Below are 15,061 nucleotides of genomic sequence, written 5' to 3'. Positions count from 1 at the left end.
ACCATGACTATGAGTGGTTTCCAGGTGTAACATCCTCGCTCTTTAAAGAAACTTGGAAACTTTTCAAATGGAAACACTATCACGTGACACATGCATGCTTTTATTGTCTGAAATAAAAAAAAAAAAGAAAATCTTTTTATTTTTTAAATTTTTGTTTTTGTTTGGGAGGGTTGTTTTCAGGTTGAGTCTCCGATATATTTGGTATACATAATTGTTGGTATTGAAGTATCAGAAGTATTGGTAAACTATGTATATTCAGTGGGTTACATTTTTTGTTCATTTTTTTTTTAAATACCTCTTTACAAGTCTGAACTTCATGGAATTTGAAATCTGGAACGCTGATCTAAAAAAATGACTCTAAACTATTTTACTATACATTTATCTGTTGGTGTATATCGCTTAGAAAAGAAGCATTAGCTGTTTGGGGAAAAATTCTAGTTCGACCAATTCTAATTTTCCAAGGTGTGAAAGAAATAAATTTAAATTTGGCCATAAAATGGAGTAAAAACAAGACAAAAAAAATATTAAAATACATTTTAAAAAAAAAGACAATACCTCAATTAGCCTATACAAATTAAAATTACAAATATTTTTATATATTAAATTAGAACAAGCAAATTTAGCTCAATTTGGGTTATCGAACTTGAAATGTTGACTTAGCTTCTTGATTGAACCATTCTATCAACTAGGACAACAGGCTTTGGACAAGTTTATATAACATTCATTGGTACGTTTTCTACACGTAGACATCTAGTCTAGATCTTGAGGTTTATACATCCCCATCACTGGCGGATCCAGGGGGGGGCGGTAGGGGCGATCGCCCCCCCCCACTCGGCCGACGGGGGGAGGCGGACGAATTTTAGTATAGAATTTACACAATTTGTATACGAATTTATTACTTATGTTAATAATATATAATAATTATTTATATTTCAACCTATTTTTAGATTATTTCGCCCCCCCCCTTCTAGGGCCGATTTGGTAGGGTCGGGAGGGGGCGATGACATCAATCCACCCCCCCCCCACCATAAACTTTCGAGTGGGGGGGGGGGCGGTCCTATTCATTTGTAGAAATCACAGTTTGCTAACAGAATCAATTAAATATCTATATGATTAAAACTTTTTATTGGTATTTTAACCGGTCTTTATATTATGTCGTTCATCTTTGGCTGATTGGAAGGGGAGGAGCGAATACCTCTACTGCCCTTCCCATCTAAACCCTTTGAGTGGGGGGGGGGGCGGTCCTACTTTTATGGAAAAATCATAGTATGTGAACAAAATTAGTCGAATATCTATATAATATAAACAGGTGGAAGTGCGATACATGCAATCACCTTCCCCCCATCGGACAAACCAATACTTTTTCTTTTTGTATTATAGTAAGAAATTACAAAATAAAAAAAAAATCTGTCACTAATATAATTTATATATGCTAAAAAGTAAATTCTTATATCGAGTCGCCCAACCCCTATTCTTTAATGCAAAATGCAATCATTAGCAGAAATTATAAAAAGGAGGGAAGATTTTCATTTTACCGCCCTTCCCCTTTCCAGACAGAGTTTGTGTAATTTCATATGAATTTATCATAACTATTTTAAGAAAGACTTTGCTTTGGAAAAGTTATAATTCAAACGAAATTTTTCAATATATCAGTCACGGTTGAGATGAGTTCAAAAGCCAGATAATCTTTTCCTAGTCGACTTTTTCCAACCTTTACTCTATCTCATATTTTTCTAGTTAAATAAATTTAGGACTATAACTCACAATTTATGCTTACATTTTATTGAATATTATTAATCGAATTTTTTTTTCGGCGGCGATCCTCAAAGTCTTAATCTAAATATGTTGGGTATCTCTTATCTTTTCAAAGAACAAATCGGCTGTATTTGCAATGTATTAAGGGACTATAAATTCAAATTAGAATATTTTTCTCATTATTCAAAAGGCACTTTATAATAGAATGAATTATGAGCTGTAGGTCAGGAGAATGCGTTTCTGCAGTAAAGAATGCAAGAAAACGCTTTTGGAGTCGGGGCTTCGCCCCGCACCCCACTAATAAATAATGAGCTGTAGATGTCAGGAAAATGCGTTTCAGCCGTGATAAATGCGTTTCAGCCGTGAAAAATGCAAGGAAACGATTTTGGCGTCGGGGCTTCGCCCCGAACCCCAATGATAAATAATGAACTGTAGATGTCAGGAGAATGCGTTTCTGCCGTGAAAAATGGAAGAAAACGCTTTTGATTGTTGGGGCTTCGCCCCGAACCCCACTGAGGAAACTTACAGCGCTTTCCCAGACCCCCAAGCGTGCAAGAGAAAGGCCTCAACATGACTGTTTTTTTTCCTGTTTTTTTTTTTCGCCGAAGATTGAGAAACAGTCTTATTTTATTCTCATATATCGAATATATATATATAAATATATATATATATATATATATATATATATATATGCTGTACGCACGTTTATGCATAGGGTTAGGGTTTACTGGGCGTTAGGGTTAGGGTTTGGAAAAAAATCGCCCCCCCCCCCCACTCCAAAGTTCTGGATCCGCCAGTGATCCCCATTATGCAATATTTACATAAATATATAAGCAAAGCTTAGATTAAATATCAATAAACTTAAAACAAGTTTAAGTTTAATAAACAACCTATTTTTATTGAATAATTCCAATGATATAGATCTAGGCCTATATATCTAGTCTTGGAGGGCAATGTACACAATTATACTGAACAATTAACATTAATTTATTAAACAATTGAATCAATAATACCTTACATTCGGAAATTTCCGAACACGATAGTCTTTTCAAAATCGATGTTGGCCCTAGATCTATGTCAAGTACTGAGGCCAAATTAACATTTATTTTGTACTTTGAAAATCGTAGACTAAAGGTCCAACTAGAGTTTTCGCCATGTGGCCAACAATCTTGTAATTCTATTCTCAGCGATATATATCAACTGTTAAATTTCTAAGAAAATAATAAGAACTGTTTTTTTTTAGATCAGCGTCTATGCAGCCTCCAACTTTTTGGTTCCAGGTTTAATGAAGTCTGACTTGAATAGGGTATTGTAAAAAAAACATGGCGTAGTCAGCCATAGTAAACCGATAACTGAGATGTTCATGAAATTTAAAGCTGGTTAAAGTTTATCGGTAGATTAACGAAGCTTTGCTTATATTTGTATGTAGATCTAATGTAGATTATATCAAATAAAAATGCAGTTTTTTGGATTATGGGTGATTTCAACCTACCTGATATAAATTGGAAAACACTAACCATAGATAAACACCAAAACCTTAAGGACATAAATGAGCTTTTCATAGAAACTTTACACAACCTAAGTTTAGATCAAATCATTAAAAAGCCAACTAGATTTAAACAACACATTAGATCTCTTCTTAACCAACAGACCTGGATTAGTAGTTGATTATGATATTATCCCTGGTCTATCAGACCATGAGATAATAAAAATACACAGTCAGATAAAAGCAGTAGCCAATACAAAACCCAAAAGAAAAATCTTACTCTGGAATAAATGTAACCTAACACAACTACACCAAGCTGCATTAAACTTTCAACAAACATTCTTATTAGAAAAAGACATTAACCAACCAGTCGATGACCTCTGGAATTTCATTAAAAACCATCTTAAAAGCATTATAGAAAATCATATACCAACTAAATACACATCAAACAAAATAAATAAATGCTGGTTTAATAATAGACTAAAGAAGCTTTGTAAACAGAAGGAAAACCTATATAGAAAATTTAAAGAAACTAATGCAGAAAGAGTTTACAAAAAGTATATAAAAATTAAACACTTAACCCAAAAAGTAAGCAGACAGCTGCAGAGTGAATACATAAACAATGTAATATCTAAAGATAACAACAAAAACCTATGGTCATACATTAAGTCTAAGGAAATGGAAACAACAGGCGTAGAGCCATTAAAAGATGAACATAACATAATACATAATGATAAAGAAACTAAAGCAAACATTCTAAACAAATACTTTGCATCAGCATTCTCAGCCCCAGGAGACAAAGATATATTACTGAATTTGAACCAAGTAGCAACATAGAAGATATAGTAGTACAAGAAAATGGAATTCAAAAACTATTAGCCAACACCAAACCAAATAAAGCTTCTGGACCTGATGGTATTCTAGCTAGATTACTCAAAGAACTAAGTAATGAGCTAGCCCCAGTGTTCAAAATACTCTTTCAGGCTTCACTTAACCAGGGCAGAGTACCAAAGGACTGGAAAGAAGCTAATGTCACCCCCCTATTTAAAAAAGGAGAAAAATCTGACCCAGGAAACTACAGACCAGTATCACTTACCAGCATCACATGTAAAATCCTAGAACACATAATATGTAGCAACATCATAAACCACTTAGACAAACATAATGTCCTCACACCATACCAACATGGCTTTAGGAAATATAGATCATGTGAAACACAACTAATAAAACTAATTGATGTTTTTTCAAAAGGTTTAGATAATAGTGAACAAATAGATCCTATCTTACTAGATTTTAGTTAAAAAATTAAAATATTTCGGCATTAATGGTCCACTGCATCAGTGGATTAAAGACTTTCTGATAGGGAGAGAACAAACTGTAATAATAAATGGTTCTAAATCAACACCGATAACAGTAAACTCAGGTGTACCTCAAGGAACAGTCTTGGGTCCACTACTATTTTTAATTTACATAAATGATTTACCAAATTGCATTACTTCAGGAACAAAAGTCAGATTATTTGCAGACGATTGCATAATATATAGAACAATAAAAACAACACAAGACACAGATATTTTACAAAGAGAATTAGATGAATTACAGAAATGGGAATCAAATTGGAGCATGTCTTTCCACCCAGAAAAATGTCAGTTGTTAAGAGTAACAAAAAAACTAAAACAAATTAATTCCACTATCTTATTCATGGCAAACCAGTAACACAGACTAAAAACGCAAAATACCTAGGTGTTATAATAAATGAAAAACTGTCATGGAATCCACATATTGCTGAAACTACAAAAAAATCAAACAAAGCATTAGGATTTATCAAAAGAAATTTCTATAAATCAAATAAGAATATAAAAATAAAATGTTATTTAACCTTGGTTAGGCCAATAATAGAATATGCATCCACTGTTTGGGACCCCTCAACTCAAGAAAACATTAAGAAACTAGAACAGACACAAAATAGAGCAGTGCGATTCATAACAAACGAATATTCACATTTTACTAGAGTAACACCTTTAGTAAAATTACTAAATTTAGAAAGCCTTCAGGACAGAAGGCTCAAAAGTAAAGTAGCAATAATACATAAAACACTGAACCATAATCTTCAAATACAAAAACAAAATTTAATAAAATACTCTGAAAGACACAAAGATAAAGGCACATTCCTCGTCCCATATGCTAGGACAAATTTGTACAAATACTCCTTCTTCCCTAGTGCTATTAGAGCATGGAATGGGTTGCCTGAGCTAGCCAGGAAAACCAGTGACTTGGCAGAATTTAAGTCATTGGTTAATATGCATGACTAAATGCATGACGCGTAGGACGTAATCATCTTCTTTTTTGAAGTAACGTCTGTATTATATAAGATAAGATCATGATGTAGAATTAGGCTACATCTAGATCTAGATCTAGATTAGATCGTAAAGAGTGTAATGAAGATACCAATACATAATTTCATTTCTTAAGCAATGCCCGGTGGCCTAATTGTAGAATCGTTCGTTCAAGAAACTAGTGGTGTCCAAAATCAAGATGCACGGTATAATTTTTTTTTTCATAGTTTATTTTTTTGAAATATTAAAAAAAAATGTTTTTTTTTTAGTCTATCACCGTAGATTTAAAGTTGTATCCCTTTCCAAAGTAGCGCAAAGTTATTGTAACTATTTAGCTGGCAACGAGTGCACTTTTAATGTAACATTTTTTTGAAATATCAGCATTAGCATTAAACTCCAGGGCTTGAGAGGTTCAAATCTTTCAAAATCCATGGACAGAAACCCTGTTGTTTTAAAGTAAATAAAGTTCCCCTTTCACACCTTGCCATCTAGAGGGCAGATGATGTAAAGGTCATCTGTTTCTGTGCCATATGGCCAGCACAACGACCAACCGCCATTACTTTTCCCCAACTAATGCCAGTTATCCGTCATAACTTCCTGTTGTTTTGCAAGTTGCAAATGTCGGGACTTTCTATGATTGCGTTATACTCTATACCTACGCAATTAAAAAATAGTCCATTTAATTATATATATTAATAGTCTCTTAGTTGTCTAAATGTCTATTTTAATTAGGCTACTATTAAAAACACCTTTCAAATACCTTTTCTCTTTGTTCCGGGGTGAGTCCAATATCAAAGATAACAAAAGTCATATTTTTAACTTTAGGGTAGACAACTGCGTGTAAATTGTGAACTGAATATTGTGTCTCGTCATAGTGGTTATCGGACGTGGCAGTCACAAAGATCACGTCACTGACTGGTATGGTAGAGGAGAGCTCCACTATTTGTTGACGATTCTGTTCTGTTAATGTCAACTTTGGTGATAAGATGTCCCATATTCTTTCTTTAGGATTTTGGCTCAGTGGGCGGAAGCAGGTCTCGGGCCGACAAGCTAAACATTTTTTTAAAAAATTAGCTAACAATAAACATGCAACTTATCAGAAAGAATCAATGTACTAAAGTATGCATATTATCGATACTATAATACAATAATACATATTGTCACACATATAAATTGAAGCTAAACTTTGAATGTGTAAATGTCTCATACTGTAGTTATACAGTTCTATTAAGTGCATTTTTATTAATGCATCAGAAAATATGAAAGGACCTCCATTGAAATCCTTCCCAAAACCTTCCTTTTATTTAAATCCGGTCCTGATTTTCACTAAACAAAATAAATAGTACTAATTATAGAAAATTACATTTTTAGTATATATTTTGTTACTATATAAGTTATTTAATTCAAAGACACTTTTTTGAGTATATTTATTTAGAACGATCTAATTAAAAGGTTAAATTCGAAAACTATTATTCACCTTCTAAGAAGCGCATTTATTGTTTAAATAAACTTTATAAATATGTCCAACCCTCTCCAGCCACTAGATAGCAATAGATAGATACCGTCTACGCGCTGGACTGTCGTTCTGATTTATCGACGGTCGAGGGTTCAAACCCTGCCCGCTACCATTCCCCGTCGTCCTGCGGGAGGCTTGGGCTAGGAAGTAAACTATCTTCAACTCTGAAGGAACATCCGAAACATGTAGAACATTTTACATCATATCCGTACATAAATGTAGATGGAAGTCAAGAAATGCATACTACAGAGCCGAGATCGATAGTTATGTCATCACATGCTCTAGCAGGAGACCACCCGATTGTCAGGTGTTCAACAAAAGATAATTGTCATTCATCAAGGACACCTGATAATACTTAAGATGTTACTTATCGTTTTTTGAAACAGGAAGCTATCCGGATTCAATTAGAGGCTATGGACGAGATTCTAAAAAATGTGGGTTTCTAACTTGCAAAAAAAAACAAAAAACTATTAAATGCAAATCTTATATAGGGTAAAGAAGCACACAATTACTGCCATATCTAAATACTGCTAGATTTATCTCCATTGTTCAAAACAAAACTAATTAAGGCCACTAATTCATTAACCAATAGGTTAATAGTTATTGATTCTTGTGTTGTAATCGACAATGAGTAATTGTGCAAAGTTTATCTTATCTTATATGAAACAGACGTTACTTCAAAAAAGAAGATAATTACGTCCTACGCGTCATGCATTTAGTCATGCATATTAACCAATGACTTAAATTCTGCCAAGTCACTGGTTTTCCTGGCTAGCTCAGACAACCCATTCCATGCTCTAATAGCACTAGGGAAGAAGGAGAGTTTGTATAAAATTTGTCCTAGTATATGGAACGAGCTTCAACTTGATCCAAGAACAGGAAGTGAAAGTCGATATACACGATTTGTACCAGATGGATGACATCCACATATTCAGGTGCTTCTTTGCTAGAGAATTTCTTTTGTGCACCATAATAGTTTGTTAGTTTCTTGTTTAGTGGCGCAGGCTTGGGGCTCTGCTGGAGTCAAGCCTGATCTGTAGATGTGTGTAGTTGCCTGGACCCTACTTGGCTATTATCCATGGCATTGGGGATGTGGTCATCGCTAGCCCAGGGTGGACTGATTGCACTATGACTAAGGTGTGCTTGCCTGTTAACTAGATCCATGTTGCATAATTTAACCCAACTTGAGCGCTCTTATCTTGTACGTATTATCATGTCCCTAATCATCATTTATGTCATATTTTTATCATCGATTCATTGAAACCTTTGTTATTTTAACTCTCGTTTTTAACTAATATGTGTTAACGTATTGCCGTTACTTGTTATCTATCTATCTATCTATCTATCTATCTATCTATCTATCTATCTATCTATCTATCTATATATATATATATATATATATATATATCTATATCTAATTATCTATCAATATCTAATTATCTATCTATACCTATATCTAATTATCTATCTATATCTATATCTATATAGATATATAATGCTCTTCGTGGCCCAACCATGCGACACCACGAAAAAGTCATGGAAAGATAACTCTTTTATTTCTGCAAGTCGGAATAGAGTTACCCCACATAACTTTCGAGGCGACAGAGAGCGCGGCTTTAAAAAAAAGGCGGTGGGGGGGGGGGGAGGGGGGAGGAGGAGAGAACAAGTAATTTTTTTCTTTAGACATTCTATATTTGACTACATTTGATTTATGTGTGTATTGTTTTACGCGCGTCATTCAATATCTGGTGTCATTAGAATAGTTGCATGTTTATGCTGTAGCTTTGTTTTGATTTTTGCCCCTTCGTATTGCCCTTCGTGTTCTAGCCATGGCCACCGCGGGACGACTAGTAATTACTGAATATATTAACTGATAGACTGTCAGGGGTGCCCCGGAAAGACGAGCAACGGCCCAAAATGACTCCCCCGACAATGGACATTACAGAACGATTTGATATAAGTGTTGTATAAATGAGGTCCCATCTTAACACGAGAATGAGACCGATGACGAGCTGACCTTATTCTCGAACTGATAATTACACATTTTTAAAGGCTTCATTAAGGATTAGAAATAATAGAGTACTTGACGAAATTAAAATTAATAACAAGCAAATTATTTTTTTAAACAAAGCTTTTCTAAGGGAAAGAACCGAAAAAAAACACTGACATATATCTCAATACTGCAGGTATGATATCCCTTTTTCTATATAAGACAATATTGGTTACTTTGTAGTATCTTTAATTAGTAGTAAGTTGGAAATACGGCGTCCTTGACACTGTTTAGTTCGTTTTATTTGCTTTCTTTTCCTTTAGGTTTCATTACGTTGCCCTGACAATACTCCACATCGCTTTGAAAATTAAACCAAGTCTTTGTAATCGAAATGTCAATAGATTACTGTATTCAAAATGTGTAAGTGGAAATCCGGAAGAAATGTTAATTTAACGTGTTTCGTTTTCTTATTTCGTGACATTTCCGGTGAATGTTTTGACGAATTCTTACCGATCCATATGTTGTCACAGTTGGCAGTGACGTAGCTTGGTGACATGTCAGTTTTCTGTTTCAACATTTGAACCAGTGATTCTGTCAAAGTCTCAACCAGGTCTACATTTTTTGGAGGGCTTGGTGGAAGGCTTGGTGGAAGGCTTGGTGGAAGGCTTGGTAGATGTATTAAACTCTTGTCCACTTGAGCTTGTGGACAATTGCTTAGACATTTCTCTCCCTGCACTAAAAAAAAAAGTTTGTAACAGTTTGATACTTTTGTTAAACATTATTTATTTCTCATCTTATCTAATCTTATCTTATCTTATTAGTTTCATAAGTTTCTTCAAAAGAGAAGATAATTACGCCCTACACGATTCCATGTGTTAATCTAGTCCTGCATGTTAATTACAGACTTAAACTCTGCTTGGTTATTGCTGTTTTCATGGCTAATTCAGGCAACCCATCCATCTTTCTATGCTCTAAAGCAGGGGTTCTCAACCTGTGGGTCGCGACCCCTTTGGGGGTCGATTGACGATTTTGCCATCGAAAAAAATGGATTGTTTTTGTCCATTCTTCTATTGCTGTATGTGTGCGTGCGAGGGGGGGGGGGTCCGCGGCAGAGTGGGGGATTGTAAAAAGGGGTCGCCGAGCCTAGAAGGTTGAGAACCGCTGCTCTAAAGGCTTTGGGTACTAAGTAGCACATTAACGAATTATTCCTAACATTGAATAAGAATTTTGCCTGTTTGACTTTCTTGGTATTTTATTGGATTGTTGTTGTTTTTATTCATTCAGTAGTTTACTCTTTATTTGTAAGCTTCTATTTCATTATGTAGGAGGTAGACTAATAGTTTAACTAGCATCAAAGTATAGCAATATAAATCTGTAGAATTATAAATCATACCAAAGCATATTTGTAACATTTATTTGGATCTTCTTTTAAGAAAATGTGTAGGCCCTAAACGGATAAACATTTTCTTAAAACCTTTTTAGGATCATCAAATGGAAGGACAAGTGATTAATGTTATGATTTAAAATAGCCGCGGCAACGTGCATGCATTACTGCTTCCTTCACGGAAACTAAGCCCGAAACTAGATTGACACAGGGATACGCGTAGGACGTAATTATTTCCTCTTTTAAAGTTACGTCTGTAATTTATAAGATAAGATAGTTCCTCCTTCAGACCTCGAGGTCAATCTGGAAGATGATGTAAAGGTTGTCTGTTTCTGTGACCAACGGTCAACGAGAGTGTCATGTTGCCAGTACAACGACAACCCGCCTTTACTTTTCCCCAACTAATGTCAAGTACCCATTTGAGCTGGGTGGACTCTGCGCCAGAAAATTACGAAATTGAAAATCCCAATCTTCACAAGGATTTGAACCCCGGACCCCGGTTCGGAAGCCAAGCGCTTTGCCGCTCAGATAAAGCACTTTAGGAATATCAAATAGAAATAAATATTTTGCTGTAACTCTGTTCTGCGCCGGCGCTTATGGCGCACAAGCCAGCACACTAATCGACTTTGGACAAAAAATACGCTGCGGGTGAAGAGAAGGTGTCTGGAGTTGTGGATCTAGAAGGAGGAGACAACCTTCGTGCTGCCTGAGAACTGGATTGTGGACCTGGAGTGACACTGCGGAGCCTTGCGTTGGTCTGGATAAAGGTTTGTCCCAAAGGACTGCTGATGAGTACACTCCAAGATTGAAGGTTCTCGAAGTCACTTTCTATGCTTTTTGTTGTAACTAATTAAAATTCATGATTTTTTTACTGTTAAGCCTTGTTAAGTTGCCTCCCTTAAATTAGAAACATACTATAAAATTATAAGCTCAATTAAATCTACTTACATATTAGCTTATCGAGATTGATGTATATACAGAAGACTGTCAATCCAATTAAAACCAATGCCACCGACAGATAAATCTTCTTAGTGAATTGGATCCTTTAAAAATATACAAAAAAAAAATTCTTGGTTTTGTGTGTTTGAAAGCATGATCTTTTTTATATGTTCCTTCCATCCTAGCCCGAACATCACCCAAGACAGTGTGGGATGGCGGTGGGTTGGATTCGAACCCGACACCATCGAGTTTACAATCTAGAGAGCGAGCCACATAACCAGTTCGATTAAGAAAATATGTAAGAAAGATTTCAGTTTTTTTTAATCAAACTGTAATACATAATTTTTTAACCCTAATATAAACTAAAATTTACACTAAACATGAATTAAACTTTACCCTAACATAAACTAAACTCTAGCAATGACATGAATTAAACCCTAGCCATAACATGAAATAAACTTTAGTTCTAACATAAACCTTACTGTAAACATAATATTAACCAAACTTAACTCTAACCCTAATTGTGATCTCATTTCACTTCAGGGGCGGACTGGTTATATGGGCAAATACTGGGTGGGCCGGTACCTAAATTGTACTGTAGGTCCACCAAAAGGGCCGCATGGATGTCACTATGTATTTAATTTTAAAGGTTGTATAATATTATCTAATAAAAGCGTCATTCCGAGCATTGTGTTTAACAGAAATCACTCTACAATGTAATACTAATTTGATCTAACAAAATTCCGAAATAATGTAGGCCTAATAGCCTACATCAGTAGACAGTGCTACTAGTAGGCTTCATCCTTTTAGGGCCTACACACGTAGCCATTATGTTGTATTTATGTGTATTTTTCTGTTGTGTTGTTTTATATGAGAAAAGAGTCCTTGTAATCACAACAAATTTCCGTAAGGATCAATAAAGCAGTCTTAGTCTTAGTCTTAAAGCCTATATTTCTATTGAACATGTAGAGCTCACTGTATGCGTGTGTACGGCTATTGATACTCAAACTTAACATGATTTTGTGGACAGGTATGCCTATAGTTGGATGTCCATCATATGATATGCCATTTATGGGCCTGAGTGTATATAAATGCCCGAGCCAATTTTGACACCCACTTTGTTTCCGAGAGTGTTACAATTTATTGTAGTACACGAATATTTTAAAAGCACACAAATTCAAACTAAAATATTGGTTTATATTTAGATGAATATTAATTCATTGTTATGTATGTATAAAATAAAGTTAAAACCTATCTTTATCAATCACGACTTCCTGTCATGTTTCTGTACGGTAGGGTTAACATCTACTTGTACGGTTCCGTTTTCTATTCAAGTTTAATCTATTTTAAAAACACTAAGACAAAACCTACGCCACAATGACGGGGAAGTCCCTGGTAGATCCGAGGATGGGGTACGAGGGAGATAGTCTAAGCCAGTGCTTCCCAAACTGTGTTCCGCGGAACAATAGTGTTCCGCTAGGCCTGAATAGGTGTTCCGCGAACTACTGGAACTAGTAGGCCATCATATAAACAAAGTGTTCGGCTAAATCCTTAGAATGTGCGAGGTGTTCCGTTAAGACGGACAGACGATACCAGCGTTGATTCGACCAGAATGTGGTAAATAATTACGGAGAGAAAGAGTTAAACGATGAGAATGGATGTATAGAATGGGAATGTTATAGTAGAATAGTGAAAAGCATTCACTGAATACGAACAATTTATAAAATTTCAAATCTCAGTTTTAAAATGATAATAGTAATAAGGCTTGTCTTCGAGTCCGAAGATTTATGAGGAATGCAGTATTTCCCGTGGCTACGCAGCCCCAGTTGCATGTTTTGCCACATCCAGGGCAAGTTTAACCATTGTCCGCAGGTGGCCAATTAAGATTTTCTTTTCGCCGTCTGCGTCTGTCCTCGGCAGTGGCTTCTCTTTCGCCTCAGATATGTATCCTGCGGCCTTTGTAAGTGACCTCCAGCTGTCTCGTTCTGAAGCCGCATGCAACCAGGTGCTCTCTTCTATGCGCTATGTGTAGATAGATAGCGATAGCGATAGCTACACTAGATAGCATATGATAATGATAAAAACCGAGTTATTACATAAACAAGGCATCTTCATCCATTAACCTTGATTACATCCCTTATATATATATATATATATATATATATATATATATATATATATATATATATATATACTAGCCTGACATTACCCGCGGCCTGTGTTTACTAATCTAGTGGATTGGATTTAGATGTATGTTAAACTTAGCGAATGATCCTTTCAAGTTTTTTCTCTTTCGCTACGAAAATAAAAGTAGTTATGCGAAAATGGATTTACCCGAAACCGATACATTCATATCTTTTAAAAACGAAATGAATATATGAATAGGATATAAAGTAAAATTAAAACGGGTTTACCCGATTTGTAAAATGAAAGGGATTATAAAGTAAGTCAGGACATCTGAATTCGCAGATATATGGAAGGAATTTATGTAAAAATGCTTTTGAAACACAAAATTGAAGGTTAATTTTAGTACGTAATGAAATCAATACACTATATTTTGTATTTTCATGTGTCAAAGTAAATAACTACCTGCACTAAGTGTGGTTCTTAAAATTAGATCTAGATCTAAACCCTTTCGATCTTTTCTCATGTGAATATGGCCTAGATCGATGAAGTTATAATCGTTTCATGGAGATAGTGTACTATTTTTTTTGTTGAGGGTCTTAAGTTTGTTTTAGGGCTACAATACATACACTACGGTCTAAGTTAGCACCAAAGGAACATTTCTGCCAAGTTGTATCAAGATTGGTCAAACGGTTTTGATTTCTATTCTTAACATACATACATACGCCTTACTTTCTACTTTATAATATAGATATATATATGCAAATATTTTTACAACCATTAATCATTAATACTCTTTTTGTATTTGAAACTAGATTAAATCGTCTCCCTTTGGCCTGAAATAGAAGCAGCTCGAACGTCATAAGCAAAGCAGCGCCATTTTGAATTACAAACCTGTGCGATTAGAAATACTTTTATCTGTTGTTTTAGTTTAGGGCAATTACATGCTTTTAGCTTACTCAATACGCTATGATCCTATTAATTGTCTGGATCAGTTGGGATTTGGGGGGGGGGGGGAGGGGGTAGAGAAAAAGGGAGTATCTAAGTTAATGTTACCGTAATCGCTCTTTAAATGCGTTTATGAAAAAAAAAAAAGGTGAGAGACCCAAATTCGAACTCGAGGGCTCAAGCCTCCTCAAGCCTAAAACTTAAGTCAACGCACTAACCACTGTGCCAGTGAATCGCTTATGAAAATGTAAAAATGTCAGGTACAGTTGAGTCAGGTACAGTCTATAGTTCAGAAAAAGCGAAGAAGAGCTCCCTCTTACAGGCCTGAATGAACAGTATACATTTTACACTATTCTGTCGGGCGGGTGGTGGGGGGGGGGGTGGTTATCGAATCCATTGTTCACTTTAGACTTTAAGTGGCAGCCTACAAAGTATAAAGGAGTCTTATTCAACGTATACATAGTGGTGGGCAAAAGTTAACTAAAAAGTTAAAAACATCTAGTTTAACTAAAAGAAAATTAATAAAGGCCAAATTTTAATAAGAAATAAATTATTTTTTTTTTTTAGTTACAGACTAAAAATT

At 35.1% G+C, this 15,061-nt stretch overlaps 1 protein-coding gene across 1 annotated transcript in view; it reads right to left on the bottom strand.

Moving 5' to 3' along the window:
- LOC106059889 (uncharacterized) overlaps positions 1-15,061 on the bottom strand; it is a 37,268-nt gene that overhangs the window by 11,231 nt on the left and 10,976 nt on the right. Inside the window, exons 2-5 of the mRNA XM_056041798.1 lie at positions 11,416-11,510; positions 9,594-9,818; positions 6,338-6,627; positions 3-107 (exon numbers count right to left, since the gene is read on the bottom strand). Of these exons, the coding sequence (XP_055897773.1) occupies positions 3-107; positions 6,338-6,627; positions 9,594-9,818; positions 11,416-11,510 (715 nt within the window). The remainder of the gene's footprint in view (positions 1-2; positions 108-6,337; positions 6,628-9,593; positions 9,819-11,415; positions 11,511-15,061) is intronic.

This window comes from Biomphalaria glabrata, chromosome 9 (assembly GCF_947242115.1).
Source record: "Biomphalaria glabrata chromosome 9, xgBioGlab47.1, whole genome shotgun sequence".
Classification (NCBI taxonomy): Eukaryota; Metazoa; Mollusca; class Gastropoda; family Planorbidae; genus Biomphalaria; species Biomphalaria glabrata.
The sequence above is the reverse complement of the archived record's forward strand: the minus strand, read 5'-3'. Positions and strand labels throughout refer to the sequence as shown.